Here is a 26,337-nt window from a genome sequence, read left to right as displayed (position 1 = left end):
TTCATTCTAGAATCACTCTATACTATTTGCCTAGCTGTCTACTATCTTTATTTCAGATTTCCACTCTAACTCTAAGTCTCCGCAAGCGGTTTTGCTTTGAGCAAGAAACCATTACTGTATTTTTGAAAGTTCAGATCGTTTGTACGCTACTAAGTTTAATTATATATCTTAAAGTCTTCTGCTGGCAGGGGCTTTATTGAGAACATTTGATTTATAACCACAAGAAGATTTCAAACTCTCAATTATAATCAATAGACACCCAATAAAGATTTCATTTTGCATCCGCGACGTGTAGTGCAAATTTCTACTGAGTCTAAGTGTATACGAGGCTACACTTAACCAAAGGGTAGATTTCTTCAGTGAGGCTACACCTGAAGTAGTGTGTGCAGTTTGGTGTCCTTAGCTGAGGAAGGATGTTCTTGCACTACAGGGAGTGCAACAAAGGTTTACCAGGCTGATTCCTGGGATGGGGGGATTATTTTATGCAGAGAGACTAAATCAGTTAGGATTATATTCATTGGAGTTTAGAAGAGTGAAGGGGATCTCACAGAAACTTATAAAATTCTAACAGGATTAGACAGGGTAGAAACAATGTTCTCGTTCGTGGAAAAGATAGTTGAAGCCAAAACGTTGTGTTTTCTCAAGAAGGAATTAGATATAGTTCTTGGGGCTAAAGGGATCAAGAGATATGGGGAGGAAGGCAGGATCAGGGCATTAAATGTAATGATCAGCCATGATCAGAATGAATGGCAGAGCAGGCTCAAAGGGCTGAATGGCCTCCTTCTGCTTCTATTTTCTAAGTGTGTTTCTATGTAAAGTAAAATCTTATTAAAAAAATTCTAAATTCTTCCTTACCTGATTCTGAAGCTGAGCAAGGCGATCCTCCTGCTCTTTTCTTAGACTGTCGGAACTACTTTCAGCAGAGAAAGTGTCATCGCTATCTTCACTTGATGATTCAATGAATTGAGTGGCAGCTTGTTCTGATGGCGCGGTTTTAACAGATTCATCAGATATTTTTGCAAAATGCATCTCAAAAACATCCTGTTATAAAAGATGGACACAGAAGGACATGGGTCCTCCAGATTAACTGGAGAACCAGTTGTATATGATTTATTGAAAATTACTACCTTCCTATCTTTTTACATGGTGGTTCACTCTTGGATGAAATATACAATAACATCATGAACCCAATCATTTTCCCAAGACTGTTATTATTAATTGCATCATCTCCATTGGGAAAAAAAGTGATAGTGTCCAATACAATACAAAATAATCATTCCCCAAGAACAATTCGATTCTCTTGAAACCAATAGAAATTTCAGGTTTTAGCTTAGATGCATCTATATGAATTCAAACTTAGATGGGTCTGTATGAGGGAAGGCGGCGAGAGAGGGGGTGGGGACGCGAGAGGGAGTGGGGGCACGTGCACGCGAGGGGGAGGGGGCACTTGCATGCAAATTCTGTTGGTTACCTTTCAATTTTCTATATACATTATCACCTACAGGCACGATAGGCACACCAGGCTATTACTTTATTCTGCATTTTTTTATTGAGGTAGTAGAAGATGGGATTTATCAATATAATTTGCTATAAATTATTGCAACCCATTCAAATCTTAATTATTGTTTCTAAATATTTGTATTTTGTGAATGGATACACTATTCTCTTACCTGAAGTTTCTTACCCATGACCACTACTTCATGGTCTGGTGGATTATACTTGTAGCAATTCAAAAACATTAATCTCACATCTGCAGCAAACTCCTGGCTATTGCTATATTCTTGGTTGCTCATTTTTTTCTTGCAAGAAAAGATTGAAAGAAACATGATTAAAATATCAAGCACATGAAGTTTAGCTCTTGCTGATTTCAGAACAGGATAACGTCCTAGATTTTCACTTCTGAAAAGGTTTTTGATGCTCATTAAATATTTTAGCATTGTTCAAAATGGAATAGCAATGATGACAATTATTTGCCACAATACTCAGCAAACATAAATCATATTCCTGACCTCCTAACAATTCTTCCATACAAAGCTAATTTCCGCCCCCCCCCCCCACCCAAATTGTAAGTAATTTGATGCACATCGTTTATACTGGTCAGGAATCAACTCGATCATGCTGCTTGGAGCTCCATTCCAGTGAATAAATATTGACAGCAACGTTTGGAGTGCATTTTTAATAAACGCTTTTAAATTTTATTCCCAGGAGGTCCAACAGGCCACATCAAGCTTTACTTGACACTGTAGTGAAGTTATAAGCAGCATGTGGCGTACTTGGGAAATCTTTGTGTTCCACTGTCCAACTATAACCTGACTCCAAATTATACTGGTACTTGTCCTTGTGAAGTCCCTTCTTTGGCAGTCTTCTGTCCAAGAGATGATGGTTTGCATCTTGATGCTCATCTTCACTTGGTGTGGCAGTCTCTGAAAGATTTGCTGCTGTTGACATCAGTGGGCTGAAAAGGTGCAAGATTGGCTGCTGTCCATTTTCTCTGGGCCCACTTCTTGACCAGCCGAGCGTTCCGTTTTTTCCTCAGCTCTTCCGGGTATCCCTCCAAACAGTCTGCCCCCAGAGGTCACAAATGTCAGCAACCATCACCATGCATAAACGTTCAGTATGCTTCAATTACACCTTGATTTTTTTTTTAAGGGAATCAAGATGAAAAGCTGTTCAATTTTAGGTGGCTCTTGTATCCAATATTTGCCAACAATAGTTGTTGATGTTGACAGCACGTGAAATTTGACCAGTATTTGTAAATTTCTTAACAATAATTTTATCTTCCAGTTTTGAAAACAGAATTTTACATTTTAAGCTTATCTTTGTTGTTTTTCATAATTATTAATAACAATGCTCGTTAAGACTGTGTCCGTCAATATCTATTATCTTCAATCTAATTTGCAGGTCTCTGTATAGCAGAGGTATGAGCATCTAGCAGGTTGTGGCCAAGTGGCCAGTTCACCACACAGAAGGTAATGGGGTATACATCCATCATTCATCCAATGAATATGGCTTAGTAATAAGTGTATGCGGATGGAATCAGCTTGCGCTAGGGCCTCTTGAGCTAGTGACCCTGTCCTGCCAAGAGCAACTGGGGATATGACTGAGACAGTGACAGCCCAAACTGTTCAACCTTTTCTCCTGCTTAGTCCATGCAACTCGGGTCTCACACAACGCATGCCGATTTCAGCACCACGTGACAGATTGCTGGTGATTGTGGAGCCTAGACATGTGAAATTATCAACAACCTTTCGCACTGTTGTTAATTTTGACTTACGGCGGTATGGCAATATCCTGGGCCAATATCTACCGTTAAGAGCAGGAAGGAAAATGCATTGGTCTATGACTCGTGTGAAGCAATAATCACTTAAAATTAAATGCAATAAAATGAATGCATTAATGAAAGTTATATGGAAGAACTAAAAATTGTGAAAGAACTCAACAATCCGTATAAACAAAAATGAGACTTTTGTCCAAAAGACTAAGAGACAACTAAATAAACATGTAAACATAGAAAATGAACTAAATCCTTCATTGCCAACCTGAGAACAGAAACACAAGGTAAATTGGATTGTTGGATTATAACAATCCCCAAATATTTAAATACATGCCAAATACAATTTGTGGTGCTTAAGTTGATATAAAAAATTGATTCTCTCAATTGCAAATAAAAACTTGAGCTTCATGCAAAGGAGCCGTTGACAAAAAGGGTAGACAGGCCATGGCTGTATTTTCAATGAATCAATATTTTCTTCAAAAAGTGTCAAGCTGCAAAATATTTATTTACCAAATACACTTCTTCATTAATCTTCTATGGTGAATGGACCAATGGTCAATCCCAATTGAAACGCCACACACTGATCTCTGATTCTAAGTAGATCACAGTTGGGGACGTGCAAGTTAATTCCAGGGCAGGGACAGTCAGAGGTAAGAATAACATTTGTATACCATAGCTATATTCATTTCTTTTGTATAAATGTTTTCTATTGGGTTTTTGAACAAAGTATATTTACAGTTATGTACACAGAATAAAATATATATTATATATATATATATATATATATATATATATAGAAAAGAAAACTAAAGAAAGAAAAACTGGTAGGATAATGAGCACTAGCTCAACAACAGCAACTCTGTACAGTTAGTAATATTATTTTTAAAACATAAATAGGCACCTGTTTTGGGGGGGGGGGGGGGGGGGGGTACCTGGGGAGGTACATATACATTTGGGTGCCGGAGAAACAATTACATTGGTTATGTCCAATACAGAGAGGGCAATACGGGAATGGACCTGGTGTTGTCACTTGCTTCTCCCGGACGGTTTTCGCTGCATTGTCGTTTTGCGTTCACCTCCGCTTCGGCTGTTCGTCCTGTCTTTCGCACGTATTTTCCTTACTCTCTGTTCCTGTGTTTGCCAAGTTTGTTATTGTGCCCGTGCTCTCCTTTGGGCCATCATTTACCTCCCCCCCCCCCCCCCTGCCTCCTCCCTCCCTCCCCCTTTCTCCCCTCCTCCTGTGGTTCGCCTTTCTTTTCTTTTAGTTTAGCTGTCCCCCTCCCCCCCGCCAAGTCTATCCCTCCCTCTCACGCCTTGGTTACTTTCCCCTGATTCTTGGCTATTCTTCTGCTTGGTTGAAGGCCACAAACAGGTCTCGGAACGATTAGGTGAATGGCTCCCACGTTCTGTGGAAGCCGTTGTCTGACCCTCGGATGGCGAATTTGATTTTCTCCATTTGGAGAGATTCTGAGAGGTCGGGCAGCCAGTCTGCAGCTTTGGGTGATGCTGCTGACCGCCAACTGAACAGGATTCTACGGTAGGCGATCAGGGAGGCAAAGGCAAGGATGTCCGCCCTCCTCCCCAGGAATAGATCTGGCTGGTCTGATACCTCGAAGACCGCCACTTTCAGGCATGGCTCCACCCTCATCCCCACCACTTTGGACATTGCCTCGATGAAGGCTGTCCAGTACCCCGCAAGTCTGGGACAAGACCAGAACACGTGGGCGTGGTTGGCCCGTCCTCCTTGGTACCGCTCACATCTATCCTCCACCTCCGGGAAGAACCTACTCATTCGGGTTCTTGCTAAGTGGGTTCTATGTACCACTTTTAGTTGCGTCAGGTTGAGCCTTGCGCACGTGGAGGTGGAGCTGATCCTATGCAGTGCTTCGCTCCAGAGTCCCCACTCTATTTCAATCCCCAGGTCTTCCTCCCATTTCTTTCTTGTTGCGTCCAGTACGGTGTCGGCCCTTTCTACCAGTCGCACATAGATGTCGCTGCAGTTCCCTTTATCTAGGATGCTTGTGTCCAGTAACTCTTCCAGTAATGTCAGTCGTAGCGGTTGTGGGTACGTCCTTGTCTTCTTTCATAGGAAGTTTTTGAGTTGCAGGTACCTCAGCTCGTTCCCCCTGGCTAGCTGGAATTTCTCCGTCAGTTCGTCCAGTGTTGCGATCCTGCCGTCCGTATATAGGTCCCTAACTGTCAATGCCCTTCCGTTGTGCCCCCACGTTTTGAAGGTGGTGTCAGTCAGCGCTGGTGTGAACCTATGGTTGTTGCAGGTGTGAACTTTGTCCGACATTTTGGTCAGGCCAAATTGCTGCCGTAGTTGGTTCCAGGACTGGAGGGTGGCTATCACCACCGGGCTGCTGAAGTGTTTTTTGGTTGGGGCTGGGAGTACCGCCTTGGCGAGGGACCGGAGGGAGTTCCCCTTGCAGGTGGCCTCCTCCGCACACACACACTTGACTTCTGGCTCCTTGATCCATCCCCTTATTCGCTCGGCTGTCGCCGCCCAGTGATAAAGTTGCAGCTTTGGGAGGGCTAGTCCCCCCTGGATTTTGTTTTTTGTAGGACCTTCTTTGGAATCCCAGCATTCTTCCCCTCCCATACGAACGCCATGATTAGTTTGTCTAGTGCTTTGAAAAAGGCCTTGGGGATGTAGATCGGGATAGATCCAAGTAGGAAGAGGTACCTGGGCTGTACGTTCATTTTGATCATCTGGATTCTCCCCACAAGGGACAGTGGGAGTGTGTTCCATCTTTGCAGGTCCTTCTTTACTTCCTCTGTCAGACTGGTGAGGTTCCATTTGTGGATCCCTTTCCAGTCATGGGCTATTTGGATCCCCAAGTAGCAGAATTTCGGGCTTGTTTAAACGGCAGTCCCACTAGTGTTGCCCCCCCCACATGTGGGTGTACCGGGAAGATCTCACTTTTGCTCATGTTGAGTTTGTAGCCCGAGAAGGCGCCAAACTCTTTCAGGAGCGCGATGATTCCGTCCATGCTGCTTTGCGGATCCGAAATGTAGAGGAGCAGGTCACCTGCATAGAGTGAGACCCTGTGCTCCCTGCCGCCCCTTAGGATTCCCCTCCAGCTTTTTGCTGCTCTGAGAGCAATTGCTAATGGCTCGATCGCGAGAACGAACAGCAGCGGGGACAGTGGACATCCTTGTCTGGTGCCCCTGTGCAGCTGGAAATATCGGGAGTTGGTGTTGTTCATCCATACGCTCACCTTGGGTGCGTTGTATAGGAGCTTTACCCAGGAGGTGAACCCTGTTCCAAGCCCCACTACCTCGATGAGGTATTTCCATTCGACTCTGTCGAAGGCCTTTTCTGCGTCTAGGAAGACGATCACCTTTGGTATTCTCTCCCCGGAGGGGGTCATTATCATGTTCAGCAGGCGCCTGATGTGAGGTTAGCTGTCTACCTTTGACAAAGCGCGTCTGGTCCTCTGCGACCACCTCTGACACGCAGCCTTCTAGCCTTTTGGCTAGGATTTTGGCCAGTATTTTGGCGTCTGCGTTCAGCAGTGAGATGGGTCTGTATGACCCACATTCCGTTGGGTCTTTATCTTTCTTAGGTATCAGCGAGATTGAGGCCTGTGCTAGCGTGGGTGGCAGTGCGCTAGAGTCTGTGAACATCTCCCGCAGGTGCGGGGCCAGTGCTGTTGCAAGTGTTATGTAGAAGTCCGCCGGGAACCCGTCTGGTCCCGGCGCCTTCCCCGCCTGCATGGAGCTGATGCTGTCCATGATCTCACCCAGTGCTAGTGGTGCTTCGAGGCCCCGTTTTCTGCCTTCCCACATGACTGGTATGTCCAGTCCATCAAGGAACCTTTTCATCCCGGACTCCCCCGTTGGGGGCTCTGAGATGTACAGCCCTTGGTAGAAGGCCTTGAAGGTTTTGTTGATCTTTTCTGGTTCTGTTTCTAATGTGCCTCTGGTATCCCTGATTTGTGCAATTTCTCTGGTGGCTGCCTGCTTTCTCAGCTGGTGTGCCAACAGGCGGCTGGCTTTGTCTCCGTGTTCATATAGGGTCCCCCGTGCCTGGCGGAGTTGGTGCACTGCTTTCCTGGTGGAGAGCAGGTTGAAATTGCTTTGGAGATCTTTCCTCTCCGCCAGGAGCTCTACGGTCGGGGCCTGAGTATTTAGGATCTACCTCCAGTATGGAGTCGACCAGCTGCTGCCTAGCCGCCCTTTCTTCCGTATCTCTTTGCGCTTTAAAAGCGATAATTTCCCCTCTTACTATGACCTTTAGTGCTTCCCAGAACGTGGAGGGCGAGACCTCCCCGTTCTGGTTGTTCTCCGTGTATTCTGCTATGGCCTGCGATATCTTTTCGTTGAAGGCCTTGTCAGCTAGTAGGGCAATGTCCAATCTCCATGTGAGGCGTTGGGCCCTGCTCGTCTCCAGTCTCACGTCCATGTAGTGTGGAGCGTGATCGGATGTCACAATTGAGGAGTATTCCACTTTGTCCAGCCCCAAAAGCACCATTTTCCCCACCACAAAGAAGTCAATTCTGGTGTATACATTGAGTACTGGGGTGAAGAAGGAGAATTCCTTCTCCCCTGGGTGGGTGAACCTCAACGGGTCCACTGCTCCCATCTGTTCCATAAAGTGGCTGAGTTCCGTTGCCATGTTTGAGGTTTTCCCCGATTTGGAGCTTGATCTGTCAGTCGTTGGATCCTGTACACAGTTGAAGTCCCCCCCCCCCATGATTAGACGGTGCGTCACGATGTTGGGGATTTCTGCCGTGATCTTTTTGATGAAGCTAGTGTCGTCCCAGTTGGGCGCGTACACGTTAACTAGTACTACCGCTGCCCCATCCAGGGCCCCGCTGACCACGACGTATCGTCCCCCTGGGTCCGTAACCGTCTTTGTCGCCTTAAACATCGTCCTCATGCCGATCAGTATTGCCACCCCGCTGGCTCTCTTCCCGTAGTAGGAATGGTAGGTCTGCCCCACCCAGCCCTTTCTTACCCGCAGTCAGTCCTGTTCTCTCAGGTGTGTCTCTTGGAGGAAGACTATGTCGGCTTTCATGTTTCTTAGGTGGGTGAGGACTCTGGATCTTTTCACTGGGCCATTGAGTCCCCTTACGTTCCAGGTGACTATCCTGGTGGGGGGCTTTTGTCTCCCCCGTTCCTGTGGGATTAACCATACTTCCCTTTTGTACGCATCCCTGCACTCCGGGGTCCAGGATAGCCGCTGTCACTGCTCTCCCCATGTGGTCGGGTCCCTGCGCTCCAGGGTTTCCCTTTGTCCAGGGGGCACCCGACATGGCCGCCCACTGTGCGTCCGTCACGTGGGTAGTCCCCTGTCTCTGGGGTCTCCCGTCACCCAGAGACTGTACTGGGTGGTTGCTTGCAGCAATTCCTTGTTCCGAGCCCTTAGTTGTGGCACTTTGTAGCCTTGTCGGTCTCTCCTTCCCTGTCCCCACCCCCGTCCCTCCCTTTCCTGTTTGCCACTCTTTTGTCCCTCTTTCCCCTGTTCCTATCCCCGTTTGCTCTCCCGCCTCTGTCTAGCCCCCCCCCCCCCCCACCCCCGGGCCTGGCGCCATGCCCCCTGTTGGGGGCACGCCGCGGCTCTGCCTTGTTGCATGCCTCTGGCGCTAGCTTTCCTGCTAGTGCGGTGGCCCCCCTCTCGGGAGTTACTGTCTCGCTTCTCCCTCGCCCGACCTCGAGAGTTTTCTGCCCACTCTTCCCCCATCCTACCCTGCACTCCTCTTGCTTGCTCTCCCTACTCCGCTACTCTCGTTCCCTCATGCTGGGCCCTGGACTCCCACCTGAAGCAGTCCCATGGGTAGTGGTTTGCTTTTTGTTCAGGGTGCGTTCGCCATGGGGGGGGGTGGGCATGGAGGCCTGGTGCTGCCTCCTCCCTCCCCTCAGCGTGCTATTGCTCCTTGCCAGGGGCCCCTTATTTCTACCCTAGCTGTCGGTTTTCCAGCCAGTGTTCCTCGACAAACTTGTTTGCTTTGGTGGGGGCTATGAAGAAGTACTCTGTCTTGGTATGTGACCCATAGTTTCACTGGGTACAGCATACCAAAACACACGTTGCTCTCGTGAACAGCTGCTTTCGCTCTATTGAATTCGGCCCATCTCCTGGCTAGGTCTGCCCCAACGTCCTCGTAAACTCTAATGATGTGTCCTTCCCATTTGCAGGTTCTGTTTTGCCTGGCCCAGCACAGCATTATTTTTGGTAATTATGTAACCCCCATTGATAGAAAATCTGGATAAACTTGCCAAGTAAATTTCTATTTGTAGAACTGGAAGATACAAATTATTGCAAAGAAATTTACAATTACTGGTCAAATTCCAGTTGGCGTCAACATCAACAACTATTGTTGGCAACTACTGGATACAAGAACCACATAAAATTGAATAGTTTTGTATCTTCGTTTCCTAAAATAGAAATTCTTCTTTTATCAAGACATAACTGAAGTAAACTGAAAGTTGATGCAATGTCAAGGAAGTGCAATTCATGACATTGTGCAAGGGCTGACTAATGACAAAGGGCTGACTAATGACAGAAGTGACATGGATCAAAATATCGAAGATGTGACTAAAATTTCAGAAGAGAGACAAAACCTATGTTGCATAAAAAAGAGATGGGATACACACCCAAAATCTCAGCAATTAATCACAGTAGAAAAATAGAGTTTAATGACTCGAGGATAGTAATTTCATCAAACTTGATTTTCTTCTTTCATGTCCCCAAATCTAAAGTACGGGGCATACATTCAGTACATCCTTAAACCATTATAATATTAGACTGTTCTTAAAATCAAGTACTGACATTATGCATAAGGTTAAGTAATTCAGTTATGGAACTAATCAATCATTTGCATGAATTAGAACACTTGACAGATGATGCAATTGCACATCACCAGAGATTGCATTTACTTCAATAAAAACATCCAATGAAATACTTCAGATATACAGCAGCATTTAGAGTCCCTCCCTTTGGAGAGTAGCATGAGGAAAATGACAAGACTCCCGGGGACTAGCTTATGCAGCAATGACCTGAAGGGGAGTTGGGATTGCTGGAGACTCCCTATAGATCCAGGTGTACCCTTGACAACAATTAGCACTTAAAAGGTGCTTTCTTACTGGTTCATCATGAAGTGCTAATTAATATCTGGAAAGTAAACTAGCAAAACGATGTCACCACATTCTGATTATAAACAACATTATGCTTGCATGAATAGTCCTGGGTATCATCCAGTAACAAACTAGTTGCCTGGAGAACAGCAATCAAGAGCGGTCTTGGATTCTACCCCAGTAGACATGTCAATCAGGCCAGATTTCAAGGACCTTGCCCCGTTAACTTACAATGCGGTGTAGGATTTGTTGAGAATGTTGCAGGGACTGGATGCGTCTTAGTGGAAAATTCAAAAATATTTTACGCAGATTTATGTAGCATTTGTTGACAACCACATCAATGGGTGCAGTGGTAATTGCAGTTTTACACTTCACACAGCATTTGAAGCTTCCAGGCATCAAAACATTCTTACATATTTGGTGCTCCCAACTGATTGAGCAGCCTGGTTAGTAATGATGGAACAATATTGACAAACTCCATCAGCTAAAAATGGCAACTTAAACAACATACTATAGCACCCAAGATAATGAAACACCCCAAGACACATCACAAACACATTATTGTTACAACCCCCAGGGGGTCAGAATCAGTGGCACAGATATCAGTGGGTTGTGGGGCTGGAGGAGATTACAGAGATAGGGAGGAATTTAAATCATTAACATGCACATACTGAGCATGAAGGTTTTTGTTGGAGGCAGGAAGCAAAGCTAGCTGGAACAAACTGCACACACCTTCATGCACCCTGAGGCTGGAATTTTCCAGCCATTTGTTGGCGGTGGGATTCTCCGGTCCCGCCAGCAACTCCCCCCTCCCCCCCGGCCCATGGGTTTCCCAATGACGTGAGGCGGCTTCAATGGGAACTCCCATTGACGGCGGAGGGAGCATGATCTCCCACTGCTGGGAAACACTCAGCTGGGAGCCGGCGTGGGTTGCGAAGGTCGGCCGGCGTGGGTTGCGAAGGTCGGCCGGCGTGGGTTGCGAAGGTCGGCCGGCGTGGGTTGCGAAGGTCGGCCGGCGTGGGTTGCGAAGGTCGGCCGGCGTGGGTTGCGAAGGTCGGCCGGCGTGGGTTGCGAAGGTCGGCCGGCGTGGGTTGCGAAGGTCGGCCGGCGTGGGTTGCGAAGGTCGGCCGGCGTGGGTTGCGAAGGTCGGCCGGCGTGGGTTGCGAAGGTCGGCCGGCGTGGGTTGCGAAGGTCGGCCGGCGTGGGTTGCGAAGGTCGGCCGGCGTGGGTTGCGAAGGTCGGCCGGCGTGGGTTGCGAAGGTCGGCCGGCGTGGGTTGCGAAGGTCGGCCGGCGTGGGTTGCGAAGGTCGGCCGGCGTGGGTTGCGAAGGTCGGCCGGCGTGGGTTGCGAAGGTCGGCCGGCGTGGGTTGCGAAGGTCGGCCGGCGTGGGTTGCGAAGGTCGGCCGGCGTGGGTTGCGAAGGTCGGCCGGCGTGGGTTGCGAAGGTCGGCCGGCGTGGGTTGCGAAGGTCGGCCGGCGTGGGCTGCGAAGGTCGGCCGGCGTGGGCTGCGAAGGTCGGCCGGCGTGGGTTGCGAAGGTCGGCCGGCGTGGGTTCTAAAGGTCGGCCGGTTGGTAAAAATGGATCCCCGGAAAAAAAGTTTGAAAATCATTGCACTAGAGAGTGGTACTAAGTGCAGCTTCATTCCAGTAGTTGCAGAGAAAGAATATCCAAATGATACAATATTGATTTGTCACTTTTGTCACGATTCTAGGCAAAGAAAAAGTAAAGAGGTGGGGAAACATACCAAGGTTGAGAGTAGAGCAGAAATGGTAGAACAATGAAGTGGTGTGAATTTGAAACCAGTCAGAACAAAATGTTCATATTGGAGAGTAATTCTCACTTCCCAAATGATAGAATAACTCTAAAGCCTGCGTCTTTTTAATCTATAGATTCCACCTCACTCTTGCTGCAGTATTTCTTTGTAATTTAGAACATAGAACAATACAGCGCAGTACAGGCCCTTCGGCACACGATGTTGCACCAAAACAAAAGCCATCTAACCTACAGTATGCCATTATCATCCATATGTTTATCCAATAAACTTTTAAATGCCCTCAATGTTGGCGAGTTCACTACTGTAGCAGGTAGGGCATTCCACAGCCTCACTACTCTTTGCGTAAAGAACCTACCTCTGTCCTATATCTATTACCCCTCAGTTTAAAGCTATGTCCCCTCGTGCCAGCCATTTCCATCCGCGGGAGAAGGCTCTCACTGTCCACCCTATCTAACCCCCTGATCATTTTGTATGCCTCTATTAAGTCTCCTCTTAACCTTCTTCTCTCCAACGAAAACAACCTCAAGTCCATCAGCCTTTCCTCATAAGATTTTCCCTCCATACCAGGCAACATCCTGGTAAATCTCCTCTGCACCCGCTCCAAAGCCTCCACGTCCTTCCTATAATGCGGTGACCAGGACTGTACGCAATACTCCAAATGCGGCCGTACCAGAGTTCGGTACAGCTGCAACATGACCTCCTGACTCCGGAACTCAATCCCTCTACCAATAAAGGCCAACACTCCATAGGTCTTCTTCACAACCCTATCAACCTGGGTGGCAACTTTCAGGGATCTATGTACATGGACACCTAGATCCCTCTGCTCATCCACACTTCCAAGAACTTTACCATTAGCCAAATATTCCGCATTCCTGTTATTCCTTCCAAAGTGAATCACCTCACACTTCTCTACATTAAACTCCATTTGCCACCTCTCAGCCCAGCTCTGCAGCTTATCTATATCCCTCTGTAACCTGCTACATCCTTCCACACTATCGACAACACCACCGACTTTAGTATCGTCTGCAAATTTACTCACCCACCCTTCTGCGCCTTCCTCTAGGTCATTGATAAAAATGACAAACAGCAACGGCCCCAGAACAGATCCTTCTGGTACTCCACTTGTGACTGAACTCCATTCTGAACATTTCCCATCAACCACCACCCTCTGTCTTCTTTCAGCTAGCCAATTTCGGTTCCACATCTCTAAATCACCCTCAATCCCCAGCCTCCGTATTTTCTGCAATAGCCTACCGTGGGGAACCTTATCAAACGCTTTGCTGAAATCCATATACACCACATCAACTGCTCTACCCTCGTCTACCTGTTCAGTCACCTTCTCAAAGAACTCAATAAGGTTTGTGAGGCATGACCTACCCTTCACAAAGCCATGCTGACTATCCCTGATCATATTATTCCTATCTAGATGATTATAAATCTTGTCTCTTATAATCCCCTCCAAGACTTTACCCACTACAGACGTGAGGCTCACCGGTCTATAGTTGCCGGGGTTGTCTCTGCTCCCCTTTTTGAACAAAGGGACCACGTTTGCTCTCCTCCAGTCCTCTGGCACTATTCCTGTAGCCAATGATGACATAAAAATCAAAGCCAAAGGTCCAGCAATCTCTTCCTGGCCTCCCAGAGAATCCTAGGATAAATCCCATCAGGACCCGGGGACTTATCTATTTTCAGCCTGTCCAGAATTGCCAACACCTCTTCCCTACGTACCTCAATGCCATCTATTCCATTAGCCTGGGTCTCAGCATTCTCCTCCACAACATTATCTTTTTCCTGAGTGAATACTGACGAAAAATATTCATTTAGTATCTCGCCTATCTCTTCAGACTCCACACACAACTTCCCATCCCTGTCCTTGACTGGTCCTACTCTTTCCCTAGTCATTCGCTTATTCCTGACATACCTATAGAAAGCTTTTGAGTTTTCCTTGATCCTACCTGCCAAATACTTCTCATGTCCCCTCCTTGCTCGTCTTAGCTCGCTCTTTAGATCCTTCCTCGCTACCTTGTAACTATCCATCGCCCCAACTGAAACTTTACACCTCATCTTCACATAGGCCTCCTTCTTCCTCTTAACAAGAGATTCCACTTCTTTGGTAAACCACGGTTCCCTCGCTCGACGCCTTCCTCCCTGCCTGACCGGTACATACTTATCAAGAACACGCAGTAGCTGATCCTTGAACAAGCTCCACTTATCCAGTGTGCCCAACACTTGCAGCCTACTTCTCCACCTTATCCCCCCCCAAGTCACGTCTAATGGCATCATAATTGCCCTTCCCCCAGCTATAACTCTTGCCCTGCGGTGTATACTTATCCCTTTCCATCATTAACGTAAACGTCACCGAATTGTGGTCACTGTCCCCAAAGTGCTCTCCTACCTCCAAATCCAGCACCTGGCCTGGTTCATTACCCAAAACCAAATCCAACGTGGCCTCGCCTCTTGTTGGCCTGTCAACATATTGTGTCAGGAAACCCTCCTGCACACACTGTACAAATAACGACCCATCTAATGTACTCGAACTATATATTTTCCAGTCAATATTTGGAAAGTTAAAGTCTCCCATAATAACTACCCTGTTACTTTCGCTCTTATCCAGGATCATCCTCGCCATCCTTTCCTCTACATCCCTAGAACTATTTGGAGGCCTATAGAAGACTCCCAACAGGGTGACCTCTCCTTTCATGTTTCTAACCTCAACCCATACTACCTCGGAAGATGAGTCCCCATCTAGCATCCTCTCCGCCACCGTAATACTGCTCTTGACTAGCAGCGCCACACCTCCCCCTCTTTTGCCTCCTTCTCTGAGCTTACTAAAACACCTAAACCCCGGAACCTGCAACATCCATTCCTGTCCCTGCTCTATCCATGTCTCCGAAATGGCCACAACATCGAAGTACCAGGTACCAACCCATGCTGCCAGTTCCCCTACCTTATTTCGTATACTCCTGGCATTGAAGTAGACACACTTCAAACCATCTACCTGAACACTGGCCCCCTCCTGCGACGTCAAATCTGTGCTCCTGACCTCTATACTCTCATTCTCCCTTACCCTAAAACTACAATCCAGGTTCCCATGCCCCTGCTGCATTAGTTTAAACACCCCCAAAGAGCACTAACAAATCTCCCCCCCAGGATATTTGTGCCCCTCAGGTTCAGATGTAGACCATCCTGTCTGTAGAGGTCCCACCTTCCCCAGAAAGAGCCCCAGTTATCCAGAAATCTGAATCCCTCCCGCCTGCACCATCCCTGTAGCCACGTGTTTAATTGCTCTCTCTCCCTATTCCTCATCTCACTATCACGTGGCACGGGCAACAACCCAGAGATAACAACTCTGTTTGTTCTAGTTCGGAGCTTCCATCCTAGCTCCCTGAAAGCCTGCCTGACATCCTTGTCCCCTTTCCTACCTATGTCGTTAGTGCCAATGTGGACCACGACTTGGGGCTGCTCCCCCTCCCCCCTAAGGACCCGGAAAACACGATCCGAGACATCACGTACCCTTGCACCTGGGAGGCAACATACCAAACGTGAGTCTCTCACACTCCCACAAAGTCTCCTATCTGTGCCCCTGACTATCGAGTCCCCAATTACTAATGCTCTGCTCCTCTTCCCCTTTCCCTTCTGAGCAACAGGGACAGACTCCGTGCCAGAGGCCCGTACCCCATGGCTTACCCCTGGTAAGTCCCCCCCACCCACAAGTATCCAAAGCGGTATACTTGTTTCTCAGGGGAACGACCGCAGGGGATCCCTGCACTGACTGCTTCTTCCCAGTCCCTCTTACAGTTACCCATCTATCTCCAATCTTTGGTGTAACTAATTCCCTGAAGCTGCTATCTATGACCCCCTCTGCCTCCCGAATGATCCGAAGTTCTTCCAACTCCAGCTCCAGTTCCCTAACTCGGTCTTGGAGGAGCTGGAGATGGCAGCACTTCCTGCAGGTAAAATCAGCAGGGACACTAACGGCATCCCTCACCTCAAACATCCTGCAGGAGGAACATTGCACTCCCTTCCCTGCCATCCCTCTAACTTTCTACCAAGATCTGGCTAACAACTAAATTAAATTGGAAAAAAAAAAAAAATAATAATAAAATATGGTACTTACCTCACACCAAAGGGTTTTATTATTAGGTTAGAGGAGGAGGGCGGGTGGGAGACACTACACGTGTAGTGTCTCGGGTTTCCTCTCCACCAGAATTTATTGGTGAGGGTCTTCCCAGAAGACCAGGGGTCGAACTTCCTGTTCCCGCCTTAAACACTAAAATTTAAAAAAAAACAGCAAAGAGGGACCGAAAACGGGACCAGGTAAGTGTTTACCGCTGAAATTGACTAGCCTGCTCCTGTGAAGGTCTCCCAGAAATCACTAACGCACCGCTCCCGCTGAAATCGACTGGCCTGCTCCTGCAAAGACAAGTGTTTTTAAAGAAGAAACTTACCTCCCAGAAATCACTTGCGCACTGCTCCCGCTGAAATTGACTAACCTGCTCCGCTCCCGCTGAAATCGACTGGCCTGCTCCTGCAAAGACAAGTGTTTTTAAAGGAGAAACTTACCTCCCAGAAATCACTTGCGCACTGCTCCCGCTGAAATTGACTAACTTGCTCCGCTCCCGCTGAAATCGACTCTTTTTGTGTTAATCATCTTCCTTGGCAACCTCCCACCTCACGTTTCACGTTCCTATCACTGATCCAATCCAGCTTCTCTATGGTTTCCTTTCTCTGCCACAGTGACTCCATTGCTATTGTGTATAATTAGCCTCTTTTCCACAAAGATTCCAGACGCAAACATTAGTGCACCCAAAACACGACAGTGTAAATGTTCCACAGCCCCTATCGGTCATGTTTTAATGACATTAGTTAGTGCGCCAATCTACTTTTGTGCAAAATTTACATCTGCAACACAGCTTCAAAACTTAAAAATATTTAACCTGGTAATATAGGATTGAAAGAACACGTCCAAATATGGTTTATGGAAAATTGAAATAGCTGATAGAATAGGGAATAAATCGGTAAGGGGAAAAGAGGGGATGAAATGGACTTACCTTCACAGCACTAAGGTCCATGGGGTGTTTAATAATATCAAGATAATCATGAAGTCCTAATGCTTCAGTATCCACTGGCTTGTAGAAAGGCCAAGCATACGCTGCATGCTTCTTTGCAAACATTTCTTTGAGAATACTATTGCAGTATTGTAAATGCACGGTAAACTTTTCTCTTTTTCTCGCTGGATGCTGTTGAGAATCTGGTAGCTCCTTTGTGGGTGGCTTGTTTGATTGACTGCTTTCCCTCTTGGAACAGATTTTTGTAGGCTTTCGTTCTGAGAGTTTTGCCGAGGGCCCACTACTTGTAGTGAAAACTGAAGTAGTGGGTGTAGTAGTGTCTGCCTTCCTTTTAACACCTTTCTGTACCTTAAAAAGAAAAATCAACAAGTTAAAGACAGTAAGATTAAAACTGAAATGCATGAATAAGAACAGGTGGCAGCGAGCTTTTTTGAAAAATCAATCTCATCTATTCACCTTAGGAACATTATCTCAATATCTTTTCCATACAGGATTATAAATTGTCCCTTCAAATTTACAAGAATGGCAAGCAAATGCATTCATTGAAGTCTATTGCTTCATTGAATTCTCAACACTCAAGTAGCCTCACCTAAATAATGAGACTGATCTGGATTGTCTTCCCATTTAAAACAAGCCAGAGCCAACTTTCGAAAGTTCCTTCAGGTGCCAAAGAGTCTTCAAGGTGGCCAAGTTGGAGTTGAGAATCAAAAAGATAGTTCAGCTCACATTTAGCACAAGCTATCATCTTGCTAAGGAAGTTGATGATTGGAACATCCTTCTGGAGGAGAGTTATGGGACACACCGCTGCTTAAATTGCATTCTAGTACTCATCAATGAAGCTTCACAGCATTTTACGTAATGTCCTCGAGACTTCATGTTCTCTCTGAACGGTGACCTTGGAGTAAATAATTTAAAGTACCCAATTCTGTTTTTTTCCCAATTAAGGGGCGATCCAAGTACCTTGCACATCTTTGGGGGGGGGGGGGGGCGGTTGGAGGAAAGAGAGCCCCACGCAGACACGGGGAGAATGTGAAAACTCCACACTGACAGTGACCCGGATTGAATCCGGGTCCTCCGTGCCGTAAGAAATCGTTGTTCAGGATTTTGAGGCTAAAGGTAGCTTACCCATTAGTGCTCACTAGCTGTTGGAGGTTTGAAACACCTTCTGAAACTTTCTGGAACATTTTGTCAAGATTCAGTATTATTCTGGAAAACTTTGAAGTCTTGACCTGAAAAGAGTGAGTACTGTGCCAATCCACCTTCAATCTACCAAGAGAAAGGGAGTGCTTGGTCCCAGGCAAAGGGTCCGCAGGAGTACTGTATGGAGGGCATGACACCAGACAGAGCAGCACCAACCATTGCAAGAGAGGGGAACAGGAGGGCAAAGTGGATTCTTTGCTCCCAACACTTCTGTCTGACAGATTAGAAATTGAATGCAGGAATGAAAATCAAATCAAATCCTTCAAATTGACCAGTATATATAAATAATCATTAGAAAGTATAGGAACTTTAATTTCACTATTCTGTTCAGATAAAAAATACTTACTTTTGCAACAGACTTCCCTACTGGCATTAAAGGAGATGGTGGAATGGCTGACAATGAAGTCACTCTTGACTGAGGCGGTCGCACAATCACTGCTTTCTGATTTCCAACTTCAAATGTAGGTGGACACAACTTTGATTGTGCGGTTGAGGACACTGTTGGCACTATAACAAGAATATCACTACATTCGCACACCAGTCAAAATAGTACATATAACAAACAAAAATATGTAAATTTTAATTTCACATGTATGCAACCATACTTCAATAGGGGTCAAAGATCCAGGAAATATCAATTTACTCAAAACATTCATAAAGCCACAGTTAAGAATGCCATCTGCATTTTTGGGTGCCTTGTTTTAAAAAAGGACATTAATGCCATTGAGATCAGACATTAGAGAATCACCAAAAGGTTTCTGGATATGAGAGACAATAGTTTTTTAAAATAAATTTAGAGTACCCAATTCATTTTTTCCAATTAAGGGGCAATTGTGTGGTGAATCCACCTACCCTGCACATCTTTAGGTTGTGGGGGCGAAACCCACGCAAACACGGGGAGAATGTGCAAACTCCACACGGACAGTGACCCAGAGCCGGAATCGAACCTGGGACATCGGCGCCGTGAGATAGCAGTGCTAACCACTGCACCAGCGTGCTGCTCATGAGAGAAAATAGTTAATAATGAGCAACTTGTGATAACAGGACTACCAGAACTGGGTGAAAAAGTGGAACTTGCTACCACTCGGGCAGCACGTTGCACAGTTGCTTCACTGCCCCAGGGTCCCAGGTTCGATTCCCGGCTTGGGTCACTGTCTGTGCAGAGTCTGCACGTTCTCCCAGTGTCTACGTGGGTTTCCTCCGGGTGCTCCGGTTTCCTCCCACAGTCCAAAGATGTGCAGGTTAGGTGGATTGGCCATGCTAAATTGCCCTTAGTGTCCAAAAGGTGGGGTTACAGAGATAGGGTGGAGGTGTGGGCTTAGGTAGGGTGCTCTTTCCGAGGGTCGGTGCAGACTCGATGGGCCGAATGGCCTCCTTCTCCACTGTAAATTCTATGATTCTATGAACTAGGGGTCATAGTTTGAGGATAAGGGGTAAACCTTTTAGAACTGAGGTGATGAGAAATTTCACCCAGAGAGTGATGCATCTGTGGAATTCACTACCACAAGTAATTGAAGCCGAAACGTTTAGCTCTTGGGGAGGAAGGCTGGATAAGGATATTGAACTTGTTGATCAGCCATGATCAATAAGCAGGCTCAAAGGGCTGAATGGTGAATAGCCTCCTCTTGCTTCTATTTTCTATGTATGTTTCTATGTATAGAAAGCAGGGAGAAGTACTGTGATATAATTGAACAGATTAGCATTGAGAGGGAGGTTGCTATATCCCTCGAGTTTGCCACAAAAGGTAAAAAGGATGGAGATTTCCCACAATCTGGATTCTTTCAAACACTATGCTCCTATAATCAAAGATGGAGAACTGAAATCCTGTGCAAAAACACCCTGCAGACATCACTGCAGATCACGTGATGTTTCACCAGCAGGGATGTATTCTGATGCATTACAGCCCTCCCCCTTTACTTGCCAAGTACAACGACTTAACATTTATACAACAGACTCACTTCGGCATTATCTCTATACATATATATGCAACTTAATAAGACAGCTGCTCAGGCGGGCACCTATTCCTTTTGGGTTGAATTCGATATTCTGGAACTTGGCTACTCGAGACCTTGGAGGTATCCTCTTTACCTTCAGTAAGTAGTACTTCCTGGGAAGTTACTCCAGTGCCCCTATTAGAAAGTCCCCAGAATCTGAACTGGTCTGTGTTTGGGCTCTGTTCCAAAGTACCACGGTCTAGATTTTCCAAGGAAATTCTTTCTTGAGAAGTTTCAGTGATTTTACTTTGTGAAACTAGTATAACGGCACCAAACTCTTTTAACATCCGTCTGCATGGTGTCTGGTATTAGACCTGTTTTTGCTGGATCAGAGCAGGTACCCATTTCTTGTTGGTGGTGTAGCTTGTGGCTGGCACTCTCTCGCCTTCCTCCCAGCAACCTGCGCTTGGTGTTGCCTTCTGGCAATCTCTGAACTATTAGGTGGTATTAACAAATCAAATTGTGCTCGTAGTTTCCTTTTGAACAGCAGCATTGCTGGTGAATTCACTTGTTGAGTGTATTCTGGTAAGACATTAAGAATTTGTTCACTCTTCTTGCCAATGTATGGATGGCACGGTGGTACACAATGGCACTGCTGCCTTCGAGCATCAGGGTCCCAGGTTCAATTCTGGCCTGGGATGACTTTTTGTGTGGAGTTTGCATGTTCTCCCAGTGTCTGCATGGTTTTCGTCCAGCTGTTCATATTTCCTCCCACAGTCTAAAGATGAGGCTAGGTGGGTTGGCCATGCAAAATTACCCCTTAATGTCCAAAAGATGTGTAGGTTAGGTGGGGTGACGGGGATAGGGTGGGGAAGTGGGCCTAGGTAGGGTGCTCTTTCAGAGGGTTGGAACACACTCAATGGGCCGAATGGCCTCCTCCTGCATTGTAGGGATTCTATGGATACCTTGGTCTTTCAAGACCTTGATGGAATGCTTCAGCGACTGATTGAAACATTTGACCAATCCATTTGTTGCAGGATGGTACAGAGCTTACTTGATGTGGTGTATACGGTTTTCCTTCAGGTAGTCCCTGAACTCCTTCAAAGTTAACAGAGTACCATTGTCACTTACGATATGCTCCAGTGTTCCAAATCTAGCTTCTCAATGGTCTGTTCTGTCGTTGTGGATTTCATGAGCATTAGTTCCGACCATTTAGAATGTGCACCCACAATCACTCGGAGCATGTGACCCTCCACTGGACCAGTGTAGTCTGTGCCGACCATTCTCGCAGATGTAATGGTTGCAGTAGTGCAGTGTTTCTTAGTCTTGCACAGAATTACATTGCCCCACTTTCTCTTCGATTTGAACATCCAATCCTGGCCACCAAAAGTAACTGCGCGGCAGTACCCCCCTCCCACCATCACAGGGTTGGTTCTCATGTATCTCTGAACTGGAGATGAAGCCACAGGTATATTATCCTTGAGTGAGAAATACAGGGTGGTGACTAAAGGTTCTTCAGGTTCATGCTCGACTTGTAACAGCAATCTTGACAAAGCATCAGCATTCGCATGTTCTGGGCAGCACGGTAGCACAGTGGTTAGCACTATGGCTTCACAGCACCAGGGTCCCAGGTTCGATTCCCGGCTTGGGCCACTGTCTGTGCAGAGTCTGCACGTTCTCCCCGTGTCTGCATGGGTTTCCTCCGGGTGCTCCGGTTTCCTCCCACGAGTCCCGAAAGACGTGCTGTTCGGTAATTTGGACATTCTGAATTCCCCCTCTGTGTACCCGAACAGGCGCCGGAATGTGACGACGTGGGGATTTTCAAGCTTCATTGCAATGTTAATGTAAGCCTACTTGTGACAATAAAGATTATTATTATTGCCCTGTCTTGTGATATTGGATATCATACGTGTGTGCCGACAATATCAAAGCCAACTTTGTAACCTACTAGCTGCTAAATAAGGAACAGCTTTACATGGCCCAATAATCATTGTCACGGGTCGATGATCTGTCAAAAAAAAGAATAAAATGATGTCCATAAAGGGAATGGTGGAACTTTCAAAACACCTTTTACTAGCGGAGTGTATTTCATTTCTGTATTAGTAAGAGTTCACGAAGCAAATGCTATTGGTTGTTCCCTCTCCTAAAAGCATTATAAACGAGACAACTGCATCAACCCCATAGGGTGATGCATTGCAAGCAAGTTGTAACTTCAGCTTGGCATTGCAGTGAACCAACAGCCCAGACTTCTGCAAGGCATCTTTTACCTCATTGTATGCACTTTTGCATTCTTCTGACAAGTGTCATACCTGCTTGGCATATAACAACGTGTGTAAAGGCTTCAATTGTGTTGCTAAGTTTGTCATTTACCATCATCGATCTATCCTAAAAACAGCCTAAGTTATGTCACCTTTTGAGGACGTGGTGCTTCTATGATTGCCGTTGTCTTCTTCAGCTCCTTGTGTAAACCATCTTTGTTGATTATGTAACCCAGGTAATTTATGGATGTCTTGAAAAAGTCACACTTTTTCTTTTTACACGGAGCTTACGGCTTTGTAGATGCTTTAGAGTGGATCTCAATTCTTTAACTGTTCCAGTTCTCCTAAATAACATTGCACCCAATTTAGCCTACTGAGAATTTGATCCATGGACCGCTGAAAAAGAGCAAGAGCAGTTGTTCCAAGAGAAAGTCTTCTGTAATGAAATAGACCTTTGTGTGTCACGAAAGCGAGTAGCAGCCGCAGTCATTTATAAAAAAGGCTGAGAGAGATCAATTTTACTGAATTTCTTCCTCCAGAAAGTTGAGCAAACAAGTCTTCAATTAGTGGAAGTGGATAGTGATTTGCACACAATACTGGGTTAATAGTAGTTTTAAAATCTCCACATATTCTCACTGAGCCACCAGGTTTCAATACAGGAACTATTGGTGTTGCCCAATCACTTATCGCAATTGTACGTCCTTAGGATTACATTTGACAGGTTTAAAGGCAGATGCGTCAACATTTGATTATAAATTGTCACAGGTATTAACGATACAGTAGCACCCATATCCACTCCCATTTTGATTTTGTGACCCTCGAATTGTGTATATACCCAAAAGCATTGTAGATGAAATGAAATGAAATGGAATGAAAATCGCTTGTCACAAGTAGGCTTCAAATGAAGTTACTCTGAAAAGCCCCGAGTCGCCACATTCTGCTGCCTGGGGAGACTGGTACCGGAATATATCACCCCGCACTGGACAAGAATATAATCACCCTGCACCGACAAGATGCCTAATTTCAGCTCCTGAAGTTGCTCAGGTATGTATTTTGCTAACCTTCTTAAAGTTGCTACAAATTGTTAAATGCATCCATGGCACCCGTTTTGGCCCCGATTCCAGATACCGGCTTCTAGGGTATATTACCAACTTTCTCCCTTCCGATTCTTTTGGATGTTTGGCAAATGATTGATCCCTTATCCACAATACAACTTGGAATTTTTCTTTTTGCTTGATTGTGGTTTAACTTTCTCCCGAGTAGGACTTCCAGTTGCGGCGATGCGGAGCTAAGCCGCACGAGTCGGCAGCTCCTGCTATTACGGACTTTCGGGCTCTCTAGAGGAGCCCCAACGGGAAATTTTTGAAGACGCTCCGTGTGGGAAGGGAAGAGGGAGGTTCCCCTTCATCGTTTATGGACCGGACCAGAAGCGAAACGGCCAAAAAAACGGCATTGGAGCAGTGGGAGAAGCGAGGGAAGAAAGACAAAATGGCAGCGGCCGGGGATAAAGTGGAATGCGGGCCGGAGCTGCAAGATTTCATCAAGCGCTGCTTCGAGGAGCTGCGGAAGGAGATGCTGGCGCCTATGCTGTCAGTGATTGAAGGACTAGGGATGACCCAGAAGGCCCACGAGGTAAAGATCCAGGAGGTGCAGAAAAAAGTCAATGAGAACGAGGATGAGATCTTGGGCCTGGTGGTGAGAGTGGAGGAGCACGAGGCACTGCACAAAAGGTGGGCGGGAAGATTCGAAGACCTGGTGAACAGGTCAAGGAGAAAGAATCTTCGGATCCTGGGTCTCCCTGAAGGAGTGGAGGGGGCCGATGCCGGGGCATACGCGAGCACGATGCTCGAGTCGATGATGGGCGCGGAGGCCCCTTCGAGGCCTTTGGAGCGGGATGGGGCACACCGGGTGCTGGCGAGGAGGCCCAAGGCTAACGAGCCGCCAAGGGCGATTGTGGTGAGGTTTCACAGTTTCACGGACAGAGAGAGGGTCTTGAAATGGGCCAAGAAAGAGCGGAGCAGCAGGTGGGACAATGCGCAGATCCGAATATACCCGGACTGGAGCACGGAGGTTGCAAAGAGGAGAGCGGGTTTCAACCGGGCCAAGGCGGTGCTGCACCGGAAAGGAGTGAGATTCGGAATGCTGCAGCCAGCGCGACTGTGGGTCACACACAAGGATCAGCACCATTATTTCGAAACGCCTGAAGAGGCGTGGACCTTTATTCAAACCGAAAAGTTGGACTCAAACTGAGGGTTTGTGAGGGTGGGGGGGATGTTTGTTGTATATAGGGTGTTAATCACGCGCAGGAAATGTTACACGGGCTGGGGGAGAGAGGGGGATGGCGATGGGGGAAAAGAGACAAGGAGCTGGGCCTGAGGGGGCGGGGTAAGCTTTGGAAAGCGCTTTTTTTTTTCCCGCGCCAGGGAAGAAAGGCGGGAGGGGGAATGGAGGAACGCACACTGATTGGGAGATTCCCACACGGGGGGGGGGGGGGGGGGTCAATGGGACGGCGGGGGAAGCCGGGGTCAGGTGTCAGCTGACTTACGGGAGTGTTATGGGGGGGAGCAAACAAGCTAGACACGGGTCTAGTGGGGGGGGGGGGGGGGGGCCGGGGGGGGGGGGGGGGGGTGGGGGGGGGGGGAGAGAAGGGTTGCTGCTGCACTGGCCGAAGGGGAATGGGACACAGAAGAGGTGGTCGGGGCGGGGGTCTCCCGTCTGCGGGACTGGAGGGTGAGGGCGGTGCGGGCACGGGACTGGCCTAGAAAAGGAGATGGCAATCCGGCTGATAACGTGGACTGTGAGGGGCCTGAATGGGCCGGTAAAGAGGGCCCGAGTGTTCGCGCATTTAACGGGACTGAAGGCAGAAGTGGTCATGCTCCAGGAGACACACTTGAAGGTGGCGGATCAGGTCAGGTTAAGAAAGGGGTGGGTAGGCCAGGTATTCCACTCGGGCTGGACGCGAAGAACAGAGGGGTGGCAATATTGGTGGGGAGGAGATATGCGGAGGCCCCTGAGGAGGGATTACTTAGGGAAAGGCGACGTCTCCAGACGGAGTTTGACCTTTTGACCACAGGGAAGGCAGAGGCTCAGTGGAGGAAAGCGCAGGGGGCGACCTACGAGTATGGGGAGAAGGCGAGTCGGATGCTGGCACACCAGCTCCGTAAGAGGATGGCAGCGAGGGAAATAGCTGGAGTTAAGGATGGAAGGGGAGTTACGGTGCGGAGTGCGACGAAAGTAAATGAGACATTCAAGGCCTTCTATGAGGAGCTGTACAGATCCCAGCCCCCAGCGGGGGAAGAGGGGATGAGACGATTCCTAGACCAACTGAGATTCCCGAGGGTGGCGGAGCAAGAGGTGGCTGGTTTGGGGGCACCAATTGGGTTGGAGGAGCTGAGCAAAGGTCTGGGGAATATGCAGGCAGGGAAGGCCCCGGGACCGGATGGGTTCCCGGTGGAGTTCTACAGGAAGTACATAGACCTGCTGGCCCCGCTGCTAGTGAGGACCTTTAATGAGGCGAGGCAAGGGAGGGAGGGACCCTGCCCCCGACAATGTCGGAGGCGACGATTTCTTTGATTCTAAAGCAGGATAAGGACCCACTGCAATGTGGATCGTACAGGCCGATCTCGCTCCTCAATGTGGATGCTAAGTTGCTGGCAAAAGTGCTGGCTACGAGGATAGAGGACTGTGTCCCGGGGGTGATTCACGAGGACCAGACGGGATTTGTAAAGGGCAGGCAACTAAACACCAA

The 26,337-nt window shown here is 47.3% G+C and overlaps 1 protein-coding gene across 1 annotated transcript in view; it reads right to left on the bottom strand.

Moving 5' to 3' along the window:
• Window positions 1-26,337, bottom strand: part of LOC140427243 (bromodomain-containing protein 3-like) — a 129,091-nt gene that overhangs the window by 88,261 nt on the left and 14,493 nt on the right. The window contains 4 exon segments of the mRNA XM_072512844.1: window positions 856-1,041; window positions 1,671-1,799; window positions 17,180-17,545; window positions 18,744-18,904. Coding sequence (XP_072368945.1) covers window positions 856-1,041; window positions 1,671-1,799; window positions 17,180-17,545; window positions 18,744-18,904 — 842 coding nt within the window.

The sequence above is a fragment of the Scyliorhinus torazame genome, chromosome 7, assembly GCF_047496885.1.
Source record: "Scyliorhinus torazame isolate Kashiwa2021f chromosome 7, sScyTor2.1, whole genome shotgun sequence".
NCBI classification, from domain to species: Eukaryota; Metazoa; Chordata; class Chondrichthyes; order Carcharhiniformes; family Scyliorhinidae; genus Scyliorhinus; species Scyliorhinus torazame.
This window is presented reverse-complemented; position numbering and strand designations above follow the sequence as displayed.